The sequence below is a fragment of the Cibotium barometz genome, chromosome 32, assembly GCF_041138505.1.
Source record: "Cibotium barometz isolate CiBa-2024 chromosome 32, ASM4113850v1, whole genome shotgun sequence".
Taxonomy (NCBI): Eukaryota; Viridiplantae; Streptophyta; class Polypodiopsida; order Cyatheales; family Cibotiaceae; genus Cibotium; species Cibotium barometz.
In genome coordinates this window covers 24,648,759-24,676,092 of record NC_141077.1, presented here as the reverse complement: position 1 = coordinate 24,676,092, position 27,334 = coordinate 24,648,759, and the positions used below count along the sequence as shown (strand labels likewise).

The 27,334-nt window shown below is 46.1% G+C and overlaps 1 protein-coding gene across 1 annotated transcript; it reads right to left on the bottom strand.

Annotated features, from left to right (window-relative positions):
- On the bottom strand, positions 1–26,898 carry LOC147620001 (uncharacterized). The gene is made up of 10 exons (XM_086772124.1): positions 26,566–26,898; positions 25,736–25,887; positions 18,325–18,396; positions 18,135–18,215; positions 17,852–17,881; positions 17,677–17,763; positions 17,387–17,447; positions 969–1,044; positions 577–650; positions 1–433 (listed from the first exon to the last, which is right to left on the bottom strand). The coding sequence occupies exons 1-10, from the start codon at positions 26,753–26,755 to the stop codon at positions 306–308; spliced, it is 951 nt and encodes a 316-aa protein (XP_086628250.1). The 5' UTR covers positions 26,756–26,898; the 3' UTR covers positions 1–305.
- Positions 26,899–27,334: the final 436 nt, after the last annotated feature.

Sequence of the window (27,334 nt, the reverse complement as noted above, 5' to 3'; positions counted from 1 at the left end):
AATTCAAACCATCCGTTACTTCTTACATTAGAAAAAAATTGAGGCCCAATAAGCCTCAAACTCTTGTCTGAGCCTAAACTAAGATAAAGCAAGCATCTCTTCATCGTTCCCATGTATCCTTGTACTCAACAAGTATGCAGAAAATGCAAATTGCAAGTATCTAAACTCTGCATTATTAGTACCATGTGGTCTAAACTCAATAGAGAACTGAGTAAAGACCACTTCCATTAGTGGAACCAGTAGTATGAATTTTGATGACACCAATGGCAGATATGATTATTCTCTATATTTGCAGAAGGCACCTACTAAGCTGTTGCCGATGCTTCTTTTGCACTTTTCAAACTTCTAACAAACTCAGCGAGCTCCACGACTGCAATGTCATCACCATCTTGAGTAGCCACTAACACGGAATCAGCTACACCAATGAAAAGACCTGCCTCAAAGATACCAACATGTGAGAGCCGAATGCTCATAAACGCTCTGGGTGAGCTTCTACCACACCATAGCTTATCTTGTTTTCTGCGTAAGAAAAACACTAAGCATGAAGCTCATGTAAATAAAAGAGTAACAGATTACCATTCTCGACTACACCAGGAATCATATTGATTGCCTGTTCAAGTGCGGCAGGGTCTTTTATGCCCTCAGGAAACCTGAAATAATTAACACAGCATCATGGTAGTCCGTAGCCCAGGGGAGTCAATGGAACCTGGGTGTATAGGAGATGGTTTTTCATATTTGGTCTACTTACACTCTTTACATTATGATATCACGAGAGAGAGAGAGAGAGAGAGAGAGAGAGAGAGAGAGAGAGACATACTCATTACATTTCACACATACTTGTGATATGAGGATTTTCTTAGGAGTGAGGCCCAACAACAATATTGCACACAAAGGAGCTTGCATAGCTCATTATTGCATTTAACTCTTTGCAAAAAAGTTGGATGCAGATGGCAAGGAAGGGAGTGTACCTCACATCAACCACCATGTTTCCCAAATCAGTGATGACAGGACCATCTTTACGTAAGGCACTTCTTATTTCAGGCACTGCAAGTGAACATCAAAAAGCATGACAAAATACCTTCTGCTAAAAAATAGGTTGAAGATCCACAAATTGTCTGTACACAAGACCACCTAAAGAAGCTCTGCTGCAAAAGCCTAACTACATTTTTTGTGAGGAAGCATAATTTACAACATTGTCCTTCATGACTAAGAAAAACACCCTCCAGCCCAGGCATTGTAGGCTGTGAAGATGCTCGAACCTGGACATGGGGTCCTGAGTTCGAGCCCCAGCTGGTGCTCCCCAGAGGTTCCAAAAAACCACCTTTTCACACCGCTGTCGGGAGAACCTACCACCCTTGGGCGGGTTCACCTAGCTCCTACAGAAGGATCTACTACTGGGAAAAAAAAAAAAGACTTGATGACCACAGTGTGCAAGTCAGCACAGCCTGTATCACCTAATTAACAGCACCACTACCTCCATCCGTGTTTCTAGACTGTCCGTCCCTGTGCTACTAACCTAATCATGACCAAAGCGAAAGCGGGGTGGGCATATAACCTGTGGTATAATGCAAGATGCTCATCACCACAGGTTTAAGTGTTCCAACGGGGTCGCTTCTCCCACGTCTTCTAGCACCCATCATACTCACGCTCGTATTTGTAAGGCTGATCTAGAGAAGAGCAGGGCAAGAAATTAAACTAGCAACTGGTCAATCTTGAATAACTAGTCTGCAAACTCAACCAGATATTGCATGGCCCCCTTATTGTCTCCTTGTTGCTGGCGGCCAATCTTATCAAGCTAACACCAAAATACATGTGATATCAATCACATGCTCCCTTCCTATTGAAAATTGAAGCTTTTGCACAAATATCAGCTAGCTCGTATCTGTAAGTCCCCAAGACGTACCATGTTTGAGCAGCCAGGAGACCCGGTTTGAACATCACACCCATCTGTCTGTTTACGGGCAAATGGTTTGTAGATGACTTGGACAGTTTTGGCCCACTGCCAAATAGGCTACATGCAAGTGCAGATCGATAATCCCATATCAAGCAGCACTAAACTTACAAAGATAATCTCAAGACATACTATCCTTGCGGAGCCCTCTGAGCCCCCACCCCCCCCAAGTTCCGTTTTTCTCCTGCGCCCCCCCTTCCCCTAGCGCGTTTCTGCACCCCCCCTGCTCTGCGCTTTTCTGCGCACCCCCCCTCTCCGCCTCCCCTGCACTCGCCCACCATTCTATTTCCCCCCTTTTCACTGCTGCCCACCCCCCCCCCTCTCTCTCTCTCTCCTTTCCGGTTCCCAGCCCTCCCTCTCCCATGCTAGCTCCCTGTTTCCCCTTCCTCGCAGGTTGATTCTTCTGGTTCTTCGGGGCGTTCACTCATCGGCATGTTTCGGCATTTTCTGGTCTTCACCCCCAGGAGGACTCCATGGCAGCCACTCCGTCATCCCCGACCGAGGCTGCCATTGTTTGCATATCCTTTTCCAAAGCAGACCTTCAGATTCTCGTCACGACTGTTTCAACATTAGAGGCCTCCACTCTTGTTTGCAAAATTGTTGGTAGCCGTCCTGAGCGCACACAACTCAGAGATCTTTTACAAGCGAGCCTCATTGGTGAGCCTGCAAAGACCACATACATTCACCCTCTAGGACGTGGATACTACCAGGTGTAGTTCCACTCGCCAACGGCGTCAGACAAAGTCTTGCAGCTGAGCCCCCTTGCATTGCATACGGCACAGGCCTCCTTTGCACAGCGGTGGCAGCACGGCTTCAATCTTGCGTCTGAACCTCTGGCTAGCGTGTCGGGCTTCCCAGGGACAGTTTGCTTCCCAAGTCTTAGGAAGGAATACCTTCCTCTTCTCCAGGTGATTGGTGGTGGCATCGGGAGAGTGATGGAATCCCCCCCCCAACTACTGCCTCAGCCCTAGCGATTCCATCCCTCCGCATTTGCGTTGCCTTGCCGGATTCAGTGCCTCATTGTATATCCATACCTAGCCTCCGGGGTGACCCCATCCTGAAATGCATGGAGTATTCACGCCTTCCAGTTCAATGCTTCATTTGTAGGCAAATGGGACATTTAGCCAAAGCTTGCCCTCAGCGGCAGTCCAGGAGATCGCCTCCAATGGGTTCCCCTGTTTCCCATTCAGACCCTCACCAAAGGACAGAGAGAGGGGCAGGTTCTCAGGCTTCGGAGCATCAAGCACCGACTACAAATGACCCAGCTGCCGGAAAGTGGTGAACAGTTGGCCCATGCCCGGGCCGTCAGCCGACCACCAGTGCTAAGCGTTGCAACCGTGTGCGCCAGGCTGGGCCCTGGCCTCAGGAGGATTCAGTTCTGTCAGAGAACTGTTTTGAGCATTTATCACAGCACCTACCCATTGGCCGACGGGTCCCCTCCAGTCACGGAGCGGGTCCCTTCAGCCCCACCGGTTTAGCGGCTGATACCTCGTCAAGATTCCCCCCTGGACCTCAGTGCCCAGAGAGGCCGGCAGACACCCCACCAAGCCCCACCCCCCCCCCTCCGATGGATCTCTCCCAACAACGCCCCTCTCCGGCCTCTCTGCCCTCCCCCGCCCCCTCCTCTTCCTCCTCCTCCATCCTCGTCAGCAACTTTACCCCCAGCAGTTCCCTCCGTCCCGTCGTCCTCATCTGAGCCCGCCCGCCCTCCATCCGCCTCTCCAGAGCACTCACCAGCCCCCGACCCATAGGCAGAGGCATCCGGCGAGTTCCGTTCACCGCTTGATTCTCCGTTTCTTTAAGCCGGTTGAGATGACCATTGCCACCTCCCCAGTGAGGGCTCTCCCGCCAAAGTCCCCTGGCAAGCCCCGTAGGATCTTGGGACAGCTTGTGGATTATAGTTTCTTCCGATGTCTGCCGACGGAAGGGACAGATATGTTTGAGGAGACAATAGTCCCTATTCGGGTATGTGTGGTTTTTCACCACTCCAGACCTTCTACGCCAAATAATGGTGAGATGATACCCCTTGAGTGCAACCCCGAGGATGGAGTGGGACTCAGAGTCAAAGGCTGCCGCCATCCAAGGACGGGCAGTTGAGCTCTCCCATCATCTTCACGATCTTCACATCACCAACGTACTCACCCATCTATGGCCTTTGGCTAGGATGGAGCTTGGAAGCTCAGCCCATCGAGATCAAGACGAGGAGATGGTGGCCTCCAGCCTAGAAGTGTTGCTTTTTGTGTTCATGCATACTTCCGCCGCAGTTCTTCTTCCCCCTTCTTACAGATACCTCCATTGTGATCAATGATGCATATGCTCGCGCTCGGGCAAAGTGACGTCACATGGAGGACACGATCCGTGTCCACTTGGCGCACCTTCATCCCAGGACACATAGTGACTATTCCCCGTCTAAACCCTCGCCCAAGACTCTTTGAGTGGAGGGCAGTTCTGCCAATGCCGCCTCACACAGAGATTGATATGCGGATAGTCTCGTGAAACATTCAGGGTTTAGCGAGACCTCAGTGCTTTCAGAGACGAGGTGTCCTCAGAGGAGAGCTTTAGAGAGCCATAGTTGGGGGACCCATCGACATTCTACTCCTCCACGAGCATCACCTTTCGGAGGGGCGCACCCGCCGCTGCGGGAAGATTTTACCAGGCAGGAGTCACACTTTCTGGTCTCCATCCTTCAGCGCTTCAGGGATGCAAGGAGGAGAGTGTCTTTCTGTCAGTGAGTAGCTTTTGCCGATAGTGACAAGCTCAGGAGTTTTAGTCCCCGAGCGTGCACAGTGGGTTACCATATTGATTGGAGAGGATAGCGTTGGCTTCCTCAATGTTTATGCTCCGAATGCAGCTACAAGTAGACCCCTTTTTTGGAGCACAGTCTAGCAGGCCCTTCCCCAGGCTGATTTCTAGTGCATGGGCGGTGACTTCAACGTGATAGAGGCAGCGAAGGACAGACTTGGAGGTGGCACGGCCACAGTCTCAGGAAGAGTTGATTCTGGTACTCACGGGACAGGATCCTTGGCATCTTCTAGAGTTTGGGTGCAATTCAGGGAGCCTTAGCTTCTCATGGTTGGACACGAGGAGCACCGGCCCCAACCTCTCTAGACTGGACAGGTTTTATGTTGTTGAGTGGGCTTGTAGCCGTGGGGGCATGTTTGGTATCTTGGCATGCCCTGGTTATTCTGTCCTTAGAGGTGGAGGCATGGCAGGCATGCAAGCTCTAGGATTCCGGGCAGCCTCATTCAAGACCTCGAGATCTGCAGAGCAGGATAGAGCAGATATGGGCGGGACTGGACTTCGTGTCAAGCTCTGCAACGTGCACATTGGATGTGGGCTTCGGGGATATCAGTGGTTTCTTACAAGAGGCAGCCCAGAGCAAATTGGAGGGATTCAGGAGAGGAGTCTGAGAAGGGGTCTAGCCTCTCTACAAGGGCTTCAAGAGAGATCCCCAGATAGCCAATGGATTGAGAGTCAGCTTGCTACTACCCGCACAGAGATTAGATCCATTGAGAGGAGGGTGGAGTACAGATATCATGCCAGAGCTTCTTTCTAGACTCAGGCCGGTGATAGTCACAGGGGATTTCTTCGAGATAGTCGGCCCCCACAAGAGGAGAGACGGCATTCACAGCACGTTGCGTGGCCAGGATGGAGCTATTGTTTCTGATCCCCCCCACAAACTTTTTCCGATCTCTTCTCATAGGTGCCCCAGTATCTCCTCCGGTGATGGGCGCAGGCGACAGGGTTTGGCGCGGCACACGAGGGAGGTGGTCCCCCCCTCTCTTCAGTCACTCTTATTGACACCATTCACTACTGAGGAGTTGGCGGAGGCATTGACTGTACTTCCCAGGAGCAAATGCCCAGGCATGGATGGGCTTCTAGTTTCTTTCTTTCTTTGTCATTGAGACCTCATGGAAGGCGGCCTTCGAGCTGCCTTCAATGAGATTATGCTCACAGGTGCCATGCCAGAGAGGCTCTCAGAGGACTTGATACACTTGGTCCCCAAGGAGGGTGATGACAGATTGGAGAACCGGTAGTGAAGACCCATCACTCTTCTAGGGACCGCCTATAAGATCTTGGCCAAGGCCATCAGTAGAAGACTTCAGCCTTTTCTCCCAGACTTGATTCATGACACTTAGACCGGCTTTGTCAGGATTGGAGCATGGGGGGCTGCCCCATGATGAAGGAGGACCCAGTTGTTGCTCGCCGACTGCATCAGTATGCTGGTGTTCACATTCTGGAGCTGGCCGACTGGTTTGGACACGTCGTGGACCTTTTTATGCAACCGGACTGCTATGTGCAGGTCGTGGGCTTTTTTTGTCTCCTGTCGGTTGTCCCTGATGCAGGCCGACTGCATGTTTGGGGCCATATAAAATGGCCCCATTGCCCCATGCCATTGTATCAGTTTTTCGGGATTTTCTTGTGTATATAGAGTAGAGTTACACGCCTCTCTCTCTCTCTCTCTCCATTGCTGTATTTTTTTCTGCACTTACTCTTGTGTTCTCAGATTTTGTCATCATCTCCGCTGCATATTCTGACATGGTTTCAAAGCCCTAGGCTCTTGATAGATCTTGGGAATTTTGTGACCAAGAGGGGGACTGTTGTGTTGCTGATTGGTGGACTGTTCTGGACTGTTCGGGAAGAGGAGAAGCAAGAGGAAGGTGGGCTGATTTGCTGGACAGCCACTTGCAGGTTTAAGTTTTTTTTCCCACCCACCTACCCTTTTCAATTACATCCCCGCAATGGCAGATTTACTTGAAATGGCTGAGAAGCATGTGAAGATCCCTACACTCCCCACGTTCCCAGTAGACCGTCAATTGGACGGGAACAATTACAGCATATAGAAGGTTATGATGGAATCTGTTCTGGAGTCATACAACCTTGCTGATTTCATCGTTGTTGGGGTTCCACGGCCGGAGGTAGAAGAAGGGGAGTTACTGTCGATTCGAAAGGACCGCGAGGCACAAGCACAATTATGGGATCGTGTCAATGCCAGGGTCCATTCATTCATCTTCCTCAATGGCACACCGTAGGTAATCAATCATATAAAGCATACGACGCTGGCCAGAGATATATGGCAGCATTTGGCTTCTCTTTATAACAGGGTATCGCCCATGAAGAGGATTTCCTTAGAAGTACAGATGCGGATTATGAACCCTGCAAAGTCATCGACGATGCGAGAGCACATTAATAAGCTACAAGCTCTTCAGCAAGAAGTTCTTCAGGCTAGGAAGGAGATATCATCAAAGGATATGGCCATCACGTTGCTGTCGCATTTGCCCTCTCAGTACTCAGCATTCTACTCGTCTTTGATTACTAGTGGCAGGCTCAGCACCATCACGTGGGAGGAGCTTGTGCCCATGGTCTTGGACCAGGAGAAAAGATTCTCTAACCCTCCACAGGGCAGAGGTTCAGAGGCCTTAACTGGCCAACGGTCGAAAGGCCGGAATAACAACAAGGGCAAAGGGAAGGCTTCATCAGAGAAGTCTTTTGAGAAGATGTCCGATGTAGACCGCGAGAAACTAAAGGCAAAGAGGAATGTTGTGGCGAGAAGGCCACTATTGGAGGCAGTGTCCCAAGCGGAACACCGAGAAGGGTGAAGAATCCTCAGCAACAATCGTGAAGAATCCTCAGCAGAAATCGTGAAGACTCCAGCATTTGTGCACCTCGAGGTGAGATGTTTCATTTTCTTCAGGCAGGGAGGAGGTTGCTGCTACGGATACTCAGGAGTGGATTCTAGACAGTGGTGCTTCCAGGCACATGACTCCTTCCCGTTCAGATTTACAGGATCTCTACAGGTATTCTGGTCACATTCCTACTGGGGATACATCCACTATCCCAGTTCACAGTGAGGGCAGGTTGGAGATAGTTCCCGATAGCAGAGGGGAGAAGCATTCCTCCCAAGTGTTGTATGTTCCATCACTTGGTTTTCATCTGTTGTCAGTGCATCAGGTTTGCAAGACTGGCGTACGGGTGGAGTTTGATGAGCATTTTGTTGCTCTTCGGGAGACAAGGCAACAAGCCAGGTAGTTTGGGAAGGCGGAATGGAGAATGGAGTTTACAAACTTTCAGCACTCTCTCTCCCAGGTCCTCAGTTTTGTGATGAGTGGCTGTCTGGTAATGGCCACTTAAGGGTGGATACGGTGCAGGTGCAGGCTTTCCGGGACCAGATGGTGGATAGCTTGCCAGTTGATGGCAGCAGTTGGCAAGAACTTTCCAGTACAGATGTTGGTAGTTCTTGTGTTTGCCAGTCAGAGGAAACTTTACAGGTAACTTATGCTCTGATGTCTCGTGGTATTCGGGACAAAGAAACTCCTGTAGATGAGGAAGTTCTTTCCACGGGGACCTCTTGGAAAGCCACGCAGGTGACAGTTGATTACTTGCAAAAGGAGGTGGATGTTGCAAATTCTCCAAGCTTTGTGGTTCCGGATTCAGAGGGGGTTGGTTACAGGCTTCCGAAGGCCTTGAGTTGAGTGGTCTTCAGCAGGTTTCCAGGACTTGGCATCCCACTGTAACAGTTGTTGATCCTTGTGAGCAGTATGGTGCCTCTCTGACTCGGAAGCAGAATGGTTCATTGATACCAGATTGGATGGGAGCATCCTAATGAGGTTGTTGAGCTCATGTTTGTAGAGGACTCTTTGGGAGGCAGGATTGCGTATCTTGTGGTTTCTACAGCATGCGAAGGATCTTCGACTCTTTTACACATGAGGGGGATTGATGGATGGAGTCCGACTCCACGGTTGGAGTGACTCAGATTGGGGAGGAGATCCAGACACGAGCAGATCTACTTCAGGTGACAGTTTTACCCTCGGCTCAGGAGCAGTTTTATGGAGCAATAAGAGGCAGCTATCTCTTGCCTTGTCGACAGGATTGGGTTTCCACTGGTGGAATCCTTGGTCATCCAGAGGCACTTTGTTCGTGAAAAGATTGTTGCTGATGACATCTTGCTAGAGTTCTGTTCGACAGAGAACAGTGCTGTGGACCTCTTCACGAAGTCGATATCTCAGGCGTTGCTCCGACGGCACTCCAACTCCCTGGGGATGGTTCCAGGGCCAGGAGTTGAGAGGGGGTGTTAGAAGTCATCTCTTGGCTAAACATATACACCAGGGCCTCTGTTGTGGGTGTGCCCGCCCTTATTAGGTGTTTTCTCATTTTTCCCTCTCCATATTTTTTCCCTATTTTTCCATGGCTTGGGCGGCTGCCCTGTGATGAAGGAGGACCCAGTTGCTGGCCGACTACATCAGTATGCTTGTGTTCACATTTGGAGCTGGCCGACTGGTTTGGACAGGTCGTGGACCTTTTTATGCAGGCCGACTACTGTGTGCAGGTCGTGGGCTTTTTTTGTCTCCTATCGGCTGTCCCTGATGAAGACCGACTGCATGTTTGGGGCCATATAAAATGGCCCCATTGCCCCATGCCTCCATTGTATCAGTTTTTCAGGATTTTCTTGTGTATATAGAGTAGAGTTACACGCCTCTCTCTCTCTCTCTCTCTCTCTCTCTCTCTCTCTCTCTCTCTCTCCATTGCTGTATTTTTTCTACACTTGCTCTTGTGTTCTCAGATTTTGTCATCATCTCCGCTGCATATTCTGACATAGGTACGGCAAGGCTATCCTTTGGCACCTTACCTCTTCCTATTCGTCGTTGAGCCCATGAGCAATTTTCTCTCAACCCAGAAGACTAGGCTTCAGGGATTGCGTCTCCCCCTTAGCACGCAAGAGGAGCTGACACCGCAGCATTCCTTTCAAGAGGGGTGGGGAATCGCGGATGCAATCAAGGTCTTTTGCCACGCATCAGGAGCACAGATCAACTGTGCACAAGTCATGTGGTTTTTGGCAAGGTTGCATCAGTACGTATGTACCTTATTATAAGGTACGTTTTAGTGTATAGTACAATACAGTATCGTACTGTACGGATCCATACATGGCAATCCCCCCCCCCCCCCGGGGCGACTAACTTTTGGTCCAAGATCCTCCCATAGTTACCAATTTTTCACCGCCCGTATAGGTGCTCGCCTGTAGAGCCGCTTATTTATCCACCCGTAGGCAATGTCGCCGAGGGAGCACCAAGGGGGGGGGTTTTGAACCCAAGACCTCTCGGTCCTAGGCAAACACCTTCACCACTTGAGCTATCACCTCATTGGCAAGTACGTGGCAATTTTTAAAAACATTTTGAGCCAAAAAAACCCTAGGCCAGCCACCATCGCCGATTTTAGTCCACTTACGCAAAGTGCGAACATAGCCATTCCTCTCATTGATACAGACATTGCAATGAGAGATGATGATGATGCGGTGCCAACCGCTATGGTCACCGCCATTGTAGAGCCAGAGTTGAGAGTATGATAGTGAAAGAAACATGTTGACAGATGGAGCTCTCATTTTGGTAATTGTGTTGTTGTTCAATGTTCAAAAATGAATTGTTTTTTCATTCATTTTTCTGTATATATATATATATATGTACACTATATAGTATATTTTTTATGTTTTTACGAACCTTACGTATTTAACGTTCAAAATCTCAACCCGTACCTTCCACCTTGGTTTTTGGGCAGTCTCTACACCCGCCCCGACTTAGCACCTAGTTGAGGCTTTCTAGTGGATCCCAAGGGGCACTCCAATTCGCTATCTAGAATGCCAGATTGGCATTGATAACCTCATGTTTCATGGGGTGCTCTGAGCATAGGACCAACCAGGTCCCCTGGAGATTGGATCATACACAAGCAGTTAGCACTGGAGGTGCAGGAGAGAGGCCTGACAGGAGTCCGAGGTAGAGACACGCTCAATATTGACATCATCTCAGCTATCCCTCAGGAGTGGCTGACTCCTATCCCAGACAGTAGACCCGACTCCCCCAAGTGTGTTTACCAGACATGATATTCTCGTGGCTATCCACGGTGCAGACGAGGGCAGTGGTCTGCTCGCTTTTTCCATTGGACCCCACGGCAGATTAGAGCGATCCGCGCCTCCCTCAAACAATTTTAGTGGATGCACCTTGCTGAGGGTGATTCGTTTTCAAGCACGGGAGAGGCACATAGAACCATCGTCGGCCAAGGTGGCCAGGGAGAGATTCTGGCGGCTATGGATATGGGGGTGCCGATGAAACTCGCGGTGGGTGCCCGGGGGACTAGGACCTTTGACACACTTGTTGATACCATCAATGCATATTAAAACATTTAAACATGGCCACAACCTTAATACATATCCATCATCACTTTGCATAAAATATAAAACTGGACAAAACATCCACAAATGCTGAAAATGGAGCTTGCACGTGTGAGACCGCATAGAGGCCGGAATGGGCCGAGCCCCCCCTTGGAGTATTTTATTACCCAAGGAGAATAATATCATGTACAAGCTTTGAGGGCCTTACTCTCCCCACGGGAGATTCCGGATTATCCATATACAAATGCCATAACACAGCCCAACACGAGGCAACCAAACCGGAACATAGGCTGTAGAAATGTCGAGCCAACAATATAATCCATATACCTCTGTGTGGGTACTGATTCTTCCCCAAAAACCACAAGTCTTCATGCAATAGAGAGGGTACAGCAAGTACAACTCTCCATTCAGCCGGTACAGTAAGTACAATGGTTGGTACAGTCGGTACGGTGGTTGGTACAATAGGTACAACAAGTACAAAGCTAGTACAGCCGGTACAATGGGTGGTACAGTAAGTACTGATGCTGGTACAGCTAGTACAAGGACTGGTACAGCAGGTACGGTGGCTGGTACAGTCGGTATGGTGGCTGGTACAGCACGTACAGCAAGTACAATGGGTGGTATAGCAAGTAAAGAAGCTGGTACAGCCAATACAAGGGCTGGTACAGCAAGTACAAGTACAAATGCTGGTACAAACAAGTACAATGGCTAGAAATCATAATAAATGATTAAATACCCTTGCCTTCAGTATTTCTTCACGATGGAAGCCTCCAAAACAGTCCCCAACAGCCGGTATTCTTCATGGGCAGCCTTCAAGAGAGAGAGAAAGAGAGTAGCCATCATTAGGGCAGCCTTCAACGGTGGTAGAGGCTAGTGTGGAGTAAGAGAGCCTCCATTAATGAAGAGAGAGGGCTCCAATTTATAGATTTGGGCCTCCCATGAGCTAAAATGGCAAGAGAAGGCTACGATGACAAGTGGAGAGCCACACAATAGCTGAAGTGACAAGTGTGAGGACACTTGTCTCACTTTGATCCCTTTTTCTAACAAGTGTCAGGCCACTTGTCTCACTTTGGTCCACTTTCTTGCCACATGTCCCAATCTAAGAGATGGGTCCTTCCATAATCTTTACCTCTAAAAATATCCCAACTGGTAGACATTCTGTCATAGGCACTTTGCCAACTCTTGGTATCTGCTCAATTCCAGATGTAATGACGCGAACAGGGGGGTTACCCTCAAGGAGGCATGGGAATGCCATGGGAATTTTGGAGCTAGTTTTGAGCCTGGTATGCAAGGCAACATGTATGAAAATAGCAACTCTCCTAAATTTTAGGAGTGTGGTCCTTTGTATTCTAGGATAATCCCCCATTCCCAAAGCTTGTACTTTTCAAATATTTAAACATCCTGGAGTCCACCAGACCCCTTTCAAACTGGGAAATGTCCAGGCTGGTGACATCCTCCCCAGCTTCTTAAAAGTTGTCCGCAACTTTAAGCTTCAAGCCATATATTCAAGATATAATCATGTCCCATCGATTGGGCGAGACGAGACAGTCTCAAAAATCCAATATAACTAAAGAATCCATGTCCCAAAGAAATGGACGAGACTAAATAAGTCTCCATAATACCAATATCAAAATCATGTCCCAAGATAAATGGGCAAGACAAAAAACAGTCCCATAAGTCCAGATATCATAATGATGTCCCAAGTAAATGGGCGAGACAAAACAGTCCCATAAGTCCAGATATCATAATCCATGTCCCAAGTAAATGGGCGAGTCAAAATAAGTCTCCTGCCAACAAGACATCGGTCCACATGACCCTTGGCATAGACACAAGTCCTGTCATGTCCACTTTACCACTTGCACTCCGTGTTGGTACTCTGACCACACACCTTGGATGAGAGGTGGGCTCAAGTAACAAGATAAAACAATCACTCGCAGGCATAGATAACCTGGTGTTTCATAAGCATTTCTGCTACACATAGTTTATAGGCATTTCGGCCACCAATAGTTTGTAGGCATTTCGGCCACCAACTCACACTACCCTCTCAAGTGCCCATGTTCCCTTCCATCTGCTCTCTATTGTTCCACCCACACATGGTAGAAACAATCTTCAAGAGAGCATGTAGGACAAGAGAACACTACACAGGGTATGTTGTGCTTGTCACTACCCTTTGAAGTGCCCATGTTCCCTTCCATCTGCTCTCTATTGTTCCACCCACACATGGTAGAAACAATCTTCAAGAGAGCACGTAGGACAAGAGAACACTACACAGGGTATGTGAATCATGAGTTTCATAAGTCCAATGCATCCCAAATAAAGGAAGCCAAAAAGAATAATCCATCCCAATAAAAGGGAGCCATAAACATAATCCATAAACCTGAGGATGGGTCCAAATCCCTAGAAAAGAAGTCCAGGAATCCATAGACCTGTATACCATAATCCTTGTATACCATAACTCTTACCACATACTCCGTGCTAACCACACACCTTGGAGTAGAGGTGGACTTTATTCATAAAAGCATCATGTCAATGAAATAACCAAAGATTTCTTCTCTATAAACTCGGACAGATTCGTCCATAGAAATTGCTTGTGAAGCCCAATATCGATATAAATCTCATCTAAGAAAGAAATCTCCATAGATATAATCCATCCCAATAAAGGAAACCATAAACAATGTTTCCCTGAAACCATCTCAAGGCAAACAACAACACCTTTCTCCTTGCATGGCTATACAAGGGTTAGTGAACATCAAAAACACTTCATAGTAAATAGCAAAAGCACCAACTTTCCAAACTAAAAGTATACTTAGCTGTTCTTTGCCAGGTTGGTCATGAAGCCAAAAGAAATATCTCCTCATTATATCCGTAAGATATTCCGAGATATATCTCCATATAGCTTGCCTGTAAGCTTGATAATATAATCCACAATATTCATATGGAAAGAGTGCAAAACGTGTGCACATAAAGCCAACTCCATACTTCCAAGATAAATTTTGTGAATTCATAAATCCTTAGATCAACAAGCTGTCTACTGCTCATGCTCTTGCTTCATAAGCTATGAAGCGGCTGGCCATGCTTAACAGCAATGATGGTAAGTGTGGTCCCCACTTGAGATCTTTTCTCTTCCTTATTGATAGAAGGAAGCCTCCGCTTCCAAGAAAGCCTATGCTCTGATACCAATGAAACTCGCGGCGGGTGCCCGGGAGACTAGGACCTTTGACACACTTGTTGATACCATCAATGCATATTAAAACATTTAAACATGGCCACAACCTTAATACATATCCATCATCACTTTGCATAAAACATAAAACTGGACAAAACATCCACAAATGCTGAAAATGGAGCTTGCACGTGTGAGACCGCGTAGAGGCCGGAATAGGCCGACCCCCCCCTTGGAGTATTTTATTACCCAAGGAGAATAATATCATGTAAAAGCTTTGAGGGCCTTACTCTCCCCATGGGAGATGCCAGATTATCCATATACAAATGCCATAACACAACCCAACACGAGGCAACCAAGCCGGAACATAGGCTGTAGAAATGCCGAGCCAACAATATAATTCATATACCTCTGTGTGGGTACTGATTCTTCCCCAAAAACCACAAGTCTTCATGCAATAGAGAGGGTACAGCAAGTACAACTCTCCATTCAGCCGGTACAGCAAGTACAATGACTGGTACAGTAGGTACAATGGTTGGTACAGCCGATGTAGTGGTTGGTACAACAAGTACAGAAGCTGGTACAACCGGTACAATGGGTGGTACAGCAAGTATTGATGTTGGTACAGTTAGTACAAGGATTGGTACAGCAGGTACAGTGGCTGGTACAATAGGTACAGTGGTTGGTACAACAAGTACAACAAGTACAATGGGTGGTATAGCAAGTGAAGAAGCTGGTACAGCCAATACAAGGGCTGGTACAGCAAGTACAACAAGTACAAATGCTGGTACAAACAAGTACAATGGCTAGAAATCATAATAAATGATTAAATACCCTTGCCTTCAGTATTTCTTCACGATGGAAGCCTCCAAAACAGTCCCCAACAGCCGGTATTCTTCATGGGCAGCCTTCAAGAGAGAGAGAGAGAGAGTAGCCATCATTAGGGCAGCCTTCAACGGTGGTAGAGGCTAGTGTGGAGCAAGAGAGCCTCCATTAATGAAGAAAGAGGGCTCCAATTTATAGATTTGGGCCTCCCATGAGCTAAAATGGCAAGAGAAGGCTACGAGGAGAGCCACACAATAGCTGAAGTGACAAGTGTGAGGACACTTGTCTCACTTTGATCCCTTTTTCTAACAAGTGTCAGGCCACTTGTCTCACTTTGGTCCACTTTCTTGCCACATATCCCAATCTAAGAGATGGGTCCTTCCTTAATCTTTACCTCTAAAAATATCCCAACTGGTAGACATTCTGTCATAGGCACTTTGCCAACTCTTGGTATCTGCTCAATTGCAGATGTAATGACGCGAACAGAATTTCCATCGGAGTCGGGCCAAAAATAGCAACTCTCCTAAATTTTAGGAGTGTGGTCCTTTGTATTCTAGGATAATCCCCCATTCCCAAAGCTTGTACTTTCCAAATATTTAAACATCCTGGAGTCCACCAGACCCCTTTCAGACTGGGAAATGTCCAGGCTAGTGACAGCCGACCTCTCACGTGTCTATAGTGGAACCCAGGAGAGTGGACTTGGCATGACCCCGATGACCGGGAGGAGACTCTGGATGCCCCCTTCTTTGCATATACAGCGCGGCTAGACCGCATGATCCAAATGCCAGAGATTGATGGCACCCAAGAGCAGCACATTGACAATCACAGAGTCTCTCACCGCCGTTCCTCTCAAATTTTTGGAAGAGGCTTTGGAACAATTTTCAGCCTAGAAAGATCACCCTCCTCTTTCTTTGGCTGATGGCACACAAGAGCTTGGCGGTCAACACTTGACTGGCAGTTGGAGGTCGGCTAGCAGCTTGCTTGAGGTGCGGCCACCCTCAAGAGTCTCAACAACACAGTCTTTGGGATTGCCCAAAGGCTCAGCAGATTTGGCGACGGATTCTCCGCATCTTCACTATGGACAGGACGGGGCACTGTTGCTTGGGCCGCAGAGGCTGAGGTGGTCAAGGCTTATGAGGAGGATGGGGGAGGGTTAGCCCTTCAACTCTCTCACCACCGTATTTCGACAGTACCAATCACAGCTCCGCCTACAGTCCACTAGCGACTAGGATCTTGCCAGAGGTAGGAGATTTGCAATAGCATTGCAGCCTGGCACATTTAGCGTGCTTTGAGGGTACTCACACTCCACCTGCTGAGTCCATCGGGAACATTTGGCTCTACTTCATTCATACCCTCTACGGCGGTCAGTCGTACAGGGAGGTTCTAACCGCATGCGGAAGTGGCAGGAAGCTTTCCTGAGACTTTGGAGACCCAGCCCTTTCCTCACAAAGGTGGTGACCCCACTTGGCATTACAGACCACCTGTGTGGTTGTCCCATCCCCTGTATGAGGTAGCCTTCTCCTCATAAAGCAGCCAGCCGGAGGAGAAGTGTCCTCTTCCCCTTATGATCATTTGATTCCCGCCCTTACATGAGGCGAGTTTGTATTCAGCCCTACGGGATGATATCTACCCCTTTGTGGCTGTTTTTTCATTAACTAATAGAAGGATCTTTTTCTCGTTTTAAAAAAAAGACATACTATCCTTGGATTGCAGACCCAAATGCAGGGAACCAGACGGATGCTAATTCCTTTGGACTTGTGTAGTACTAAATTTACCCTGGGCCAATGGAACAGATGTTTGGAATCAACATGGACCCAACCACAGGTCCCCACCCCAGCAGGCTATATCTAAACCCTTGGGGCAGCCCTTTCTTCATCATTCACGGATCCCTTGTACCCTCTTGGCATACAGGCTGTGTCTCAGCAACTCCAGCCATGTCCTGTATCTGCCAATGTCCTTCTTGCTGCACCTTATAATTCTTATTTAGGAAGATAATTTTCTACAAAAAGGTCCAAAAGTCATAAAAGCTACATTTTCCTGACAAGGTTTTATTACATCCACGGAAGGCAGCCCATGCATGTGAATGCGACCACACATATTTCATCACTTGAGCATTGTAAAAAAGAAAACTAATAAATCTCTCTTTGGAAACAACCAAACCATAAATTTCATAGCAATCAAGACATGCAGGTGAAAAAGACCGGTCCTAGAGTAACAAGGGCCATGACTACCCATCAAGAAAATAATACAATTGAATCAAACACGAATTTCCTTGTTAGGATATTACCTCCACCTAGAGCAACTAGTTGGCGAAGAACAGGTGAAATTGCAGGAGGAAGAACTTCCACCTGTGTGAATAACTCCACCAGATAAGTACAGAAAAAAAACAGGAGGAAAAAAGAAATTTGTATAGTATATATCTATATATGTATACACGTATAAATAAGAGAAAATAGGAAGCAAACAAAGTATCAGAAATTATGTTGACCAAATCTGATAAAGAAATACATATAAGTGGCAATTATCAAGACCATATCACAGCGACAAAGATGAAGTAGCAAAGATGGGCACACCAACCGGAACAGGAAATGTCAACCCAAGCTCGGATACAATTTTTGACTGATCAACAACTATAACACATTGCTTGGCCATGGTATTAACCACCTGTCATTAATAACACGCTGATAAACCTCCCTTGTGCTTTGTGAATTGTTATAGCTCTATATTGAAGTAACAAAAACACTCGTCTTACCTTAGCCATGGTTTGTGCCGCACCTCCACCCTGAGGACAAAATACAAGTCAAGCAAGCCTGGCAAAAAATGATAACAAACCACAACTTATAGACTTTACAGACACCCCTGCCGTCCGACACGGGGGTCAGTCCAAGAGAAAGCTCCCTCTGTCGAGACGGGCACTTGGACGGACGAGATCCCCACCCACGAGGCACGGGCAGTGGAGATCACCCTTTTCCACAGGCACTCTTTAAGTCTTGTAGAGCCCCTTGCAAGGCAAGACAAAAAACGCACCCTCTCACCTTGATTAGATTCATGGAAGAGTCCACTTCATCACCCCCATCAAATGCCAAGTCAATCGTGTTGACATCATTCAGATCAGTCTATTGAAAACAAAATGTCATAAACATCAGAAGTGGCCCTAAGAAGAAATAAAAGAGGGGGATGGTGAGAAGATGCTATCCCATATTACTGCACAAGATTTATACTCACAGTTTTGACTCCAAACTGCCGAGCAAGAACCTTTGCTTGATAGCTCATTCCAACCCCAACTATATCTTTCAACTACATTGGTCAAGCAAGAGCCAATTAGTGCATACAACATCTAAGACATGATAAATTATCCTTCGACAATGTGTCATGATTCGTACCTTGACTCCTTAATTACTAGTTAATTACTGTAATGATTCTTACAGAGAGGTCACACAAAAATTACCTAGATAGACAACAGTCACTCTTCTATCTTCTACTAGCTGAGAATCTGCTTTTGAGTGGAAGGGAATGTCACAATTTGTGACTTAACTCTTAAGTACTCATTAATTATCAAATTAATATTAAGACTGTTGAAAGGTCACACCCAGTCAAGAATTACTTGTATAGAGACAGCTCTTCCAAGTGGAAACTACTCAAAAAGGCATTAACTCTTCAACCAAGGGTCGCATCTCCACATGGGGGGACATGTAACCGCTCCCTACAAGAGGCCTACAAATCGGAAGATAAAATACACATTTTTAGATCACTTAAACTAATACAAACAATGGACAATACTTGCAACATTAAAACTGGAAATGACAAAGAACACTTGACACCATCACTGGGGCCGGAAAAGACTGCCCCTCCCCCCTCAATACAGTTTGTATTTCTTGGAGTATTTACATGTACAAGTGTTCACAAGCCCCAAGGCCAAATTTCTCCATAACATGGAGTGAATACAACTAAATAATAATAAGCTTTTTGTCGATGAAGAATCGGTTATCAGAGTAGACCAAATCACACGCAATCTCCCACCTTCACTGGGTGAACACCCGCCCCTCGCTGGTCTTCCAAGACCATGTGCCAACAAGCACGCCCGTATTAACGCCTGGCAAAGTGAAGCACTGGGGAGGGAGTGATACCTCCCAAGTAAGCTTTGCTCCCAATTTTCCTCATACCCCAATGACCTTCACTGACTCCTCTGAATGTGAGGGTGCGGTCAGGATACTCACGGGAAAGATCACCATCCCAGTGGCCTTCCATGGTGAAGGCAACTAGTGGTGATGCTTGCCTACACAAGACTTGGAAAAACAACATTTAAATTTAATATTTTTTGAATTTGAAATACAGAAACAAGTACCTAATAAAGATTCAAATTGGGATGTAAGGTGAGGACCTTTAATATAGTCTTGGTCGATGCAAACAGCAGCCTGCCTGGTCCTGATGACAAGCACAAGGGCAGCAACAGCCGGGTACTAATGGCAGGTAGCGGATCTGCAGCCGGCAGGTACAAGGGCGGTACAGAGCAACAGCCACAAGTACAGGGCAGCAGCCAAGCGGGTACTGATGCAGTCGGTAGGTGCTGTAGGCGGGTACTGATGCAATCGGTAGGTGCTGTAGGTGGGTACAAGGCAGCAGCCATCTGCAGGTACTATAGGCAAGTACCATGGGCAGCACACAGGCGGGTACAGGGCAACAGCAAGCAGGTACAGAAGTTGCTGCAACAAATGGCGAGTGTAGGGTTGGAGACGGGTACAGGGCAGACAGCAGCCAATGTGAGGGCGGGTACAAGGCAGCAGCAAAACTGGCCAAAAACCATTCGCCCCTCCTCCCAACCAGAAGGCGCCTCCTTCCATCAACCACCCCCACACCACCATCCATGTGTGAAGGGGATTTTTCCCATGCAATCCTAATTTTAAATATTATTAAGCCTTAATTAATGGTTAATCTTTGGACACCCACGTTGAAAGGTGTCCAGCCTTTTTCTTTTTTAATATGTGTGAACACCCAACCTTATAAATATTAAGGTTTAGACTACTTTATAGATTTTACACTAGAAAAAGGACAAAAAGACAATACTTACCACCTATTCGCATGCCACACCAACTCGTCAATAAACAGCACAATCACGGTACACTGGGGGCGTCCCCGTCCAGTGTACTGGCACGTGATAGCAAGTAAACACATGAAAACAAGTCATGCAAAAACAAGTTTATGAATGCAAATGTGAATGCATGTGCACATGTAATGGACGAAATCTCCCTTTCATGAAACTTGTACAAGAATTTCTTGTCGGACACAAAACTGGCGCGACAGAAATGTGAAGTCCTGGTCTTCCTGTGGAGTGACAATCCCATAGGCAAAACACAAATCCTGGCACGGGCCTTCCTATGGAGTGACAATCCCATAGACAAAGCTCGGCACTACTATCAGTCCTACCATGGAGTGACAGTCCCATGGGGGTAAGATGCAATCTTAGTCATACACGGGTGGCAACAAACAAGGTCCCGTCCATATGGCACAATACTGGTCACACACAGGTGACACAAAACTGATTCTCGTCCATGTGACACAAGATGACTGACCCTTTCACATGGAACACTGGCCTGGCCACATGTAAACATGGTACAAATCTGGCCGCTCTATGGAATGACAGTCCCATAGAAGTGGCTCCAGAAATGGAGATGGATTCTAAACAGTTGACCTCAACTGATAAGCCTCAAGATATGCCTGCAAAAGCTGTGGGTAATCAGTAAAATAATCACCATCTACCCACTTTGCATCAATGGGCAAGTAGTTCTTAAATTTCACAAGGTATCTCCGGGAAAGCTTCCCATGTGGTAGCTTTCTCTCCTTTTGAAATACAATTTGCTCTAGCTGGAGGATCTCCTCAAGCTCATCAATCTTAGGCGGATCTTCTGTGATGACAGACTCGTCCGGATCTGGTCCCACATACTCCCTTCATGCAGCTCTCCGAAGATAAAAAGAAAAGGAAATTTCCAGGTTGCAGCCAGCATCAGCCAACATACCGTTCGAGCATTGAATTGCACCCGAAACACATCCTTCAACAGCTCATAGCATCTGCTCTTGCTACGGAGCAATTGGTGCTCAAAATTAAGCAGGATCAAGGAGGTTCTAAGGGCAAAGAGAGAGCAGGAGGCCAACAAATCGAAAGATAAAATACACATTTTTAGATCACTTAACTAATACAAACAATGGACAATACTTACAACATTAAAACTGGAAGCAAAGCTTACTTAGGAACACCAAGTATCACTCCCTCCACGGTGCTTCACCCTGCCAGGCGTTAGTACGGGCGTGCCTGTTGGTGCACGGTCCCGGAACACCAGTGAAGGGCGGGTGTTCACCCAGTGAAGGTGGGAGACTGCCTATGATTTAGTCTACTCCGACAACCGATTCTTCATCGACAAAAATCTTATTGTTTTTCAGTTGTATTCATTCCACGTAATAAGAAATCTGGCCTTGGGACCTGTAAACACTTGTACATATAAATACTCCAAGAAATACAAACTATATTGGGGGGCCAGCCCTTTCCGACCCCAGTGAGGGTGTCAAGTGTTCTTTGTCATTTTCAATTTTAATGTTGCAAGTGTTGTCTATTGTTTATATTAGTTAAGTGATCTAAAAATGTGTATTTTATCTTCCGATTTGTAGCCTCCTGTAGGGAGCGGTTACAGGACATGACTCCTCGATTGTAACATTTCACCCTCTATTCAAGACAAGCTTGTCATCAATACAATCATACTACTTTCCCCTCAATCCCATCCCAAAAGAGGTTTAGAAAGAAGCATGCAAGCCTCTAGATCTTGCAAGTAATATCAAATGACTTGCAATTTGAGTGTTTGCAAGGTTGGCATTTATTGGGTGGAATTTTTACTTTGATCGTGGAAGCAAGGACAATCAACGGAATGGAAGCAATGAAATTTGGGTTAGTATACACCCTAATTTTGCCAAATTTAGCCACTGTTGCAGCTACCTCGCATGGATGGCTAGTAATCAGACTCTGTCACTCGTCACCTAAAATACCCCAACCCATGGTTGAGGTGCTAACCTTGCTTCCAATTTTCAAATAGTGCCTGCATTTCCTATTATAGCCATAAATGACCTAGTCTCAATCATGGAACGCAGTAATTTAGTCTGAATGAAATACATCCAAAGCAGCATTATTCTCCCATTGCATGAAAAAATGGTTAAGATGATGATAACTTTGCCCTTAGAAGTAATTTCCCTCTTTAAGAGTTACATTTTCCTACATCCCCAATAGATGTTTTCGCATGACTATGAAGCCAAACTGTCTCATGGATTGTTGCTGCAGCTGTAGCTGCAACTACCACTTTCATTTACTCAGCCTACCTAGATAGCAATCAATGGTGGGCTGCATCTTGCTAGCCCAAGCAATACTTCCATTGCCATATAGTCCTTGTCGATGCTATCTGCAAAGCCTTATAGCTGTAAATTTTATCCATGGTTGTAATGTATGTAAGCAAATACACTCCACGGAACTTGATGCAAAGAGAGAGAGAGAGAGAGAGAGAGAGAGAGAGAGAGTGAATTACTGTTGCGAACCAAAGTTACATGATGGCATCTACCCACCCATACAAGGGTGTGCAACACAGTGAAGGTAGAAGGAAGCGGAAAAGGAAACGGTGGATGTGTGATACATAATATAAAAATAATGAGGAAATTAATAACTAGGGAAAAGTTTAAGGAGTACACCATCATAATTTGAAACAAACAATGAACAAAATTTGTAGAAAATCACTAAGAAAGCACTAGATGAGAAAAATCAATGGGTGATTTTAAGGAAACGAAGAAACGAAAACGGAAACGGCAACTCTCGGGAAACAGCATTTCCACATTTTCGGGCTAGGAAACGACCGTTTCCTGATGCTATGTGTTGATCTCAACATAAGTAAGAAGATTGTCGAACTAGTATAGTATCCAAGGTTAGTAGTATCGTAGGTCGACCTATGTCGGCCACCCTACGATTGGTCCATATGGACCGAATAGACCACATCATATTACGACCTACAATCTCTAGGCAGCTTCCAGACCCATCCAAGGCCCAAGAGTGCAGCCAATCGGCCTGCACTTACATGCATCCTACTTGGCATGGTGCCAATTCTACATAAGCTATCTCCTAACTATCAGGCCGGCCACACAATCGTGCCCGGGGGCCGAGCGGCCGAGCGGCATGTGCTCAACACAGCGGCTACTCCTCATACAAAGGGCCTTACAAAATAGCACAAACCATCACCTACACAATGACAATGAAGAGGGTGGAGCATTTATTTCCAACAATGCAAGCCATGGTACAATGTACCATTGTTGATCTCCTCAATATCCACTTGGATGTCTTTCAATAAACTTCTTTCAAGTATGCTCTGGTTTCACTAACAACTCCCACTACATAAGCTATGTCACATCTTGTGAGTATCAAACAGATGACGCTTTCCACAAGTCTGTTGTGACATGCTTGTGGAAGCTAAATCGAACACATGTCACATCTTGTGAGTATCAAACAGATGACGCTTTCCACAAGTCTGTTGTGACATGCTTATGGAAGCTAAATCGAACACTAAGCAAAGAGAAACTAACACTAATCCTACTTAGTAAACAGTGAACACACAATAGAGAAGAGTCATGATAGACCTAAACTATTCTCTATTGTGAAAACGTGAATATATACAACGAGATTCTACATCTACACTAAGATTTGTCGTGATATGTATGACTACTATGCAATGTAAAACGTGATGTTCTTTCATTGTGCCTTAATGATAACACAAAAGAGGGTTGCATATCGGATGACCCTAATCCTAATGCCAGTTGTGCTGCCCTTGGACTTGGTTGCCAACGCTGCTTTGAGAATGATTACAAGTGACCTATTGACCTCCTGCGTAGTAGGAGGTATGATAGTCAGCCAGCCCTTTTCAATCCCAACTAATTTCCCATCCTCTAGTGCACATCGTAGGTATGTCTGAGCGACTATTGGACTACCAAAACTCCCAAATTGGACCCCTCGCCCTCGGATCGTGCCCTTTAGGCGGCTGCAACAAAGAATCATGTCCATGAGCATCCCTATTAAGGCATGCACATGACATCCATTGTATACGATATCAACTCTTTATCTTATGGACATTCACTCATTCTAATCCTTTCTCCATTAAAATAGAACAGATTTGCATCCACTAATTGGCATACTTGTCGGTGTCACCAATTGGCCGACCATTTCGTCCATCTCCAGATTTGTGTCTCGTTCACTTGAGGCCAGGCCGGTGTCTCATATGAAGGGGCTAGTATTTTTGCTTAACATGGACGGGAGCCAGACTGGTGCCACCCGTGTGTTAGCAAGATGGTGTCGTATAGCGCCCGCGGATTCCAGTGAAGGCACAGGACCGTAGAGACTTGATCACTCAAGTGGGTCGCTCTCCTTCGAATGTCTACTTCGAGTCTCTTGTTTGGTACTGTATTCATCTCAGTTGTACATGGACATCATCTGGTTCATTGAACCCATGGAGCGTTGTATTTGTTAAATACTCCCAATAATATATCATATATTGAGGGGAGGGGGTCGGCCCGTTCCGGTCCCAGTGCTGGTGTCCATTGATCAACATTTCATTTCATTTTAATTTTCAGTTGTTATTAAGTTGTCCATTCAAATTGTGATAATTAAGTTGTGCTATTACGCGTGTGGATGTCCAACGAAGTCTATTCCCACTTGACGGGATCGGTTTCATTGGTATCAGAGCAGTGGGGAAACAAACTTGTGTATTGGGCACCTCGCTTCTAGCACACTTAACACAATGGACAGCAAAGGCAACCCTTTGGAAGTGCCTAATTCGAGGGGTCCATCAAGTGCCTCGCGTGGTTCTGATGCTCTACAAGGAAGGCACAAGCCCCTTGAAAGGGTTAATGATAGTGAATCAAAGGGACAACTGTCTCAAGGAAAGACAGTCATGCTTGATGAAGAGCCTGATGCAATGAGGACTCAAATGGAACATATGAGAAATCTTTTGCAGGCACAAGAGCAAGAGCTAAAATTTTTGCATGAAGATCCCCATGTGCAAAGTGCCATTGAAGCAAGGAAAGCCGATGCAATGGTAGATGTGACTTTTGAGTCCATGGCACGGGAAGTGGGCAAGAAACCAAGGGAGTTGGCACTCTCTCTCTCTCTCTCTCTCTCTCTCTCTCTCATTGTAGTTCTATTGCAATTAAATGCATTTGCTTTGGCACAAGCACAAAAATTAGAACCTAAGCTGATCATTCATCAAGCAATACATGCAAAGTTCAACTTTTACTGATACGATAGTCGTTCTTGTCAATACATAGACAATGTCATACAAAGAAGCAAGAAAGTTAGAAAATACAGATTGCTACGTTGAAAATGATCAAATATCCAACATTTGTCTTGCCATGTGTTACACTGATATACTGTGTACACAAAGGCAATATTCTTAATGACCCCATGATGGCATACACAAAAGTAAGATCATCAACTATGCCCAAGTAAGAAAACTAGAGTGTTTTTTTATATAAGGATTCCGTATATAAAAGCAATGTATGTGGGGGCTTGCTAGTATGGCAAAATTATAGTTTACCTTGCTAGTATGGCAAAATTATAGTTTACCTTGCCTTGTTGAATGAGTTTACCCAACTCCTCTATGGCCAAAGAAGATGTGCTTCCAGTCCCCAGCCCGACTATCATTCCTGGCTTTATAAGTTCAACCACCTTTTTGGCAACAGCTCGTTTCATAGAATTCTGCAAACCTGGATCAACCGCTGCAGCAACCAAAAGGATGAATTGAAATGGATACACGTGTGTGTATGCGGAGAAGCATCCACGGCCATTGTGTATATGTCTAATATGTACACATTACAGTATTATGTCAATATGTGTGTGTGTGTCTGTATACATTACATTTTGTGTATTTATGTATGTAGGGGTATGTATATATGTGTATGTGTATGTGTATATTACATTATAATATATGATAAGACATATAAATGCATGACATATGTATAGCACTGCATACACCTGTGCACACTTCCACAAGCAGATTCCATGTGAACGTAATATACCCCATAAAAGGCCTATGACTCTTGACCCCATCTCTATAGTGTGAGAACCGCACCACCAAGTGGATGGGATGAGTGTAAGTGCACATTAGCATGCATCTGAGGGTACGCGGTTTTTGTTTCTTTTTTGGGGGGAGGGGGGGGTAAACTGCAAGGACACACGGGCGAGGGTGTGCGCGTGTGTTTCCACTCAAGCCTACAGTATGCTTCCCCCCCCCCCCCCATACATGTGTGTGTTCATGTTTATAATATCTCCCCTTTGAAGTGAGCATTTTTTACTAGCTTAAGGGGTCAATTAACTAACCCTAATTAATCCCATTCAAAGATACAAATATATCTCTACTGCGGATATATGGTAAAGAAGGAAGGTGAGGAACTCACTTGTAGCTTCTGCAGAAGCTTTGACGCAATGCGACAGGGGCAAGTTGGTAGTGCTCTTGCAGCTCAAGCGAGTCTTGGTGGTTCCCCAGAAAACCTCATGTGCAGAAACCCTAGAAGACAAAGGAGATGCTTCATCAAGCTTTCCTGATAAGGAAAGCCCTGACAGAAATGAAGCCTTGAGGAGAGCCATGAGGTCCCCCGAGCACAGGCACAGGCACGGTAGAAGAGTATTATGTGTGAGAAGGAAGGGACGAATCGTAGTGCAAAATATCCCAAAGAGTGCCTTGCGCAGATCAGGTCAAGAGACAGTAGCGCGCTAATGTAGCATGCGTTCACGGGAGAGAAACCAATTTGATCGACACGTGAATTCCCAAAGCTTTTATTTACGCCAAACCTACCATTAATTTACTTGATTTACTATTTATTTATATTCAATGGACTTTCAAGATTCCCATTTGACATCTATTGAGATTAGGGCACCATGATTAGGGGTAGTACAATGAATTATTTATTTATATTGTTTAATCCATTATATAGTAGAGAATCTTCTTGGAAGAGACTAACTTATGCTTTACAAAAATACCTAATATAAGCCGACGGGGGTGTAGCTCAACTCGTAGAGCCGTCGGGTTCCACGAGTTCGATACCTACACGACGGACGGCAGCATACACTGCACGCACAAATACACAGCAACATACACTACAGGCACAAATGCACCCTCCCCAAAAATAAAAACCTAATATAGTTAAGAGAAGAGAATCATCAAGA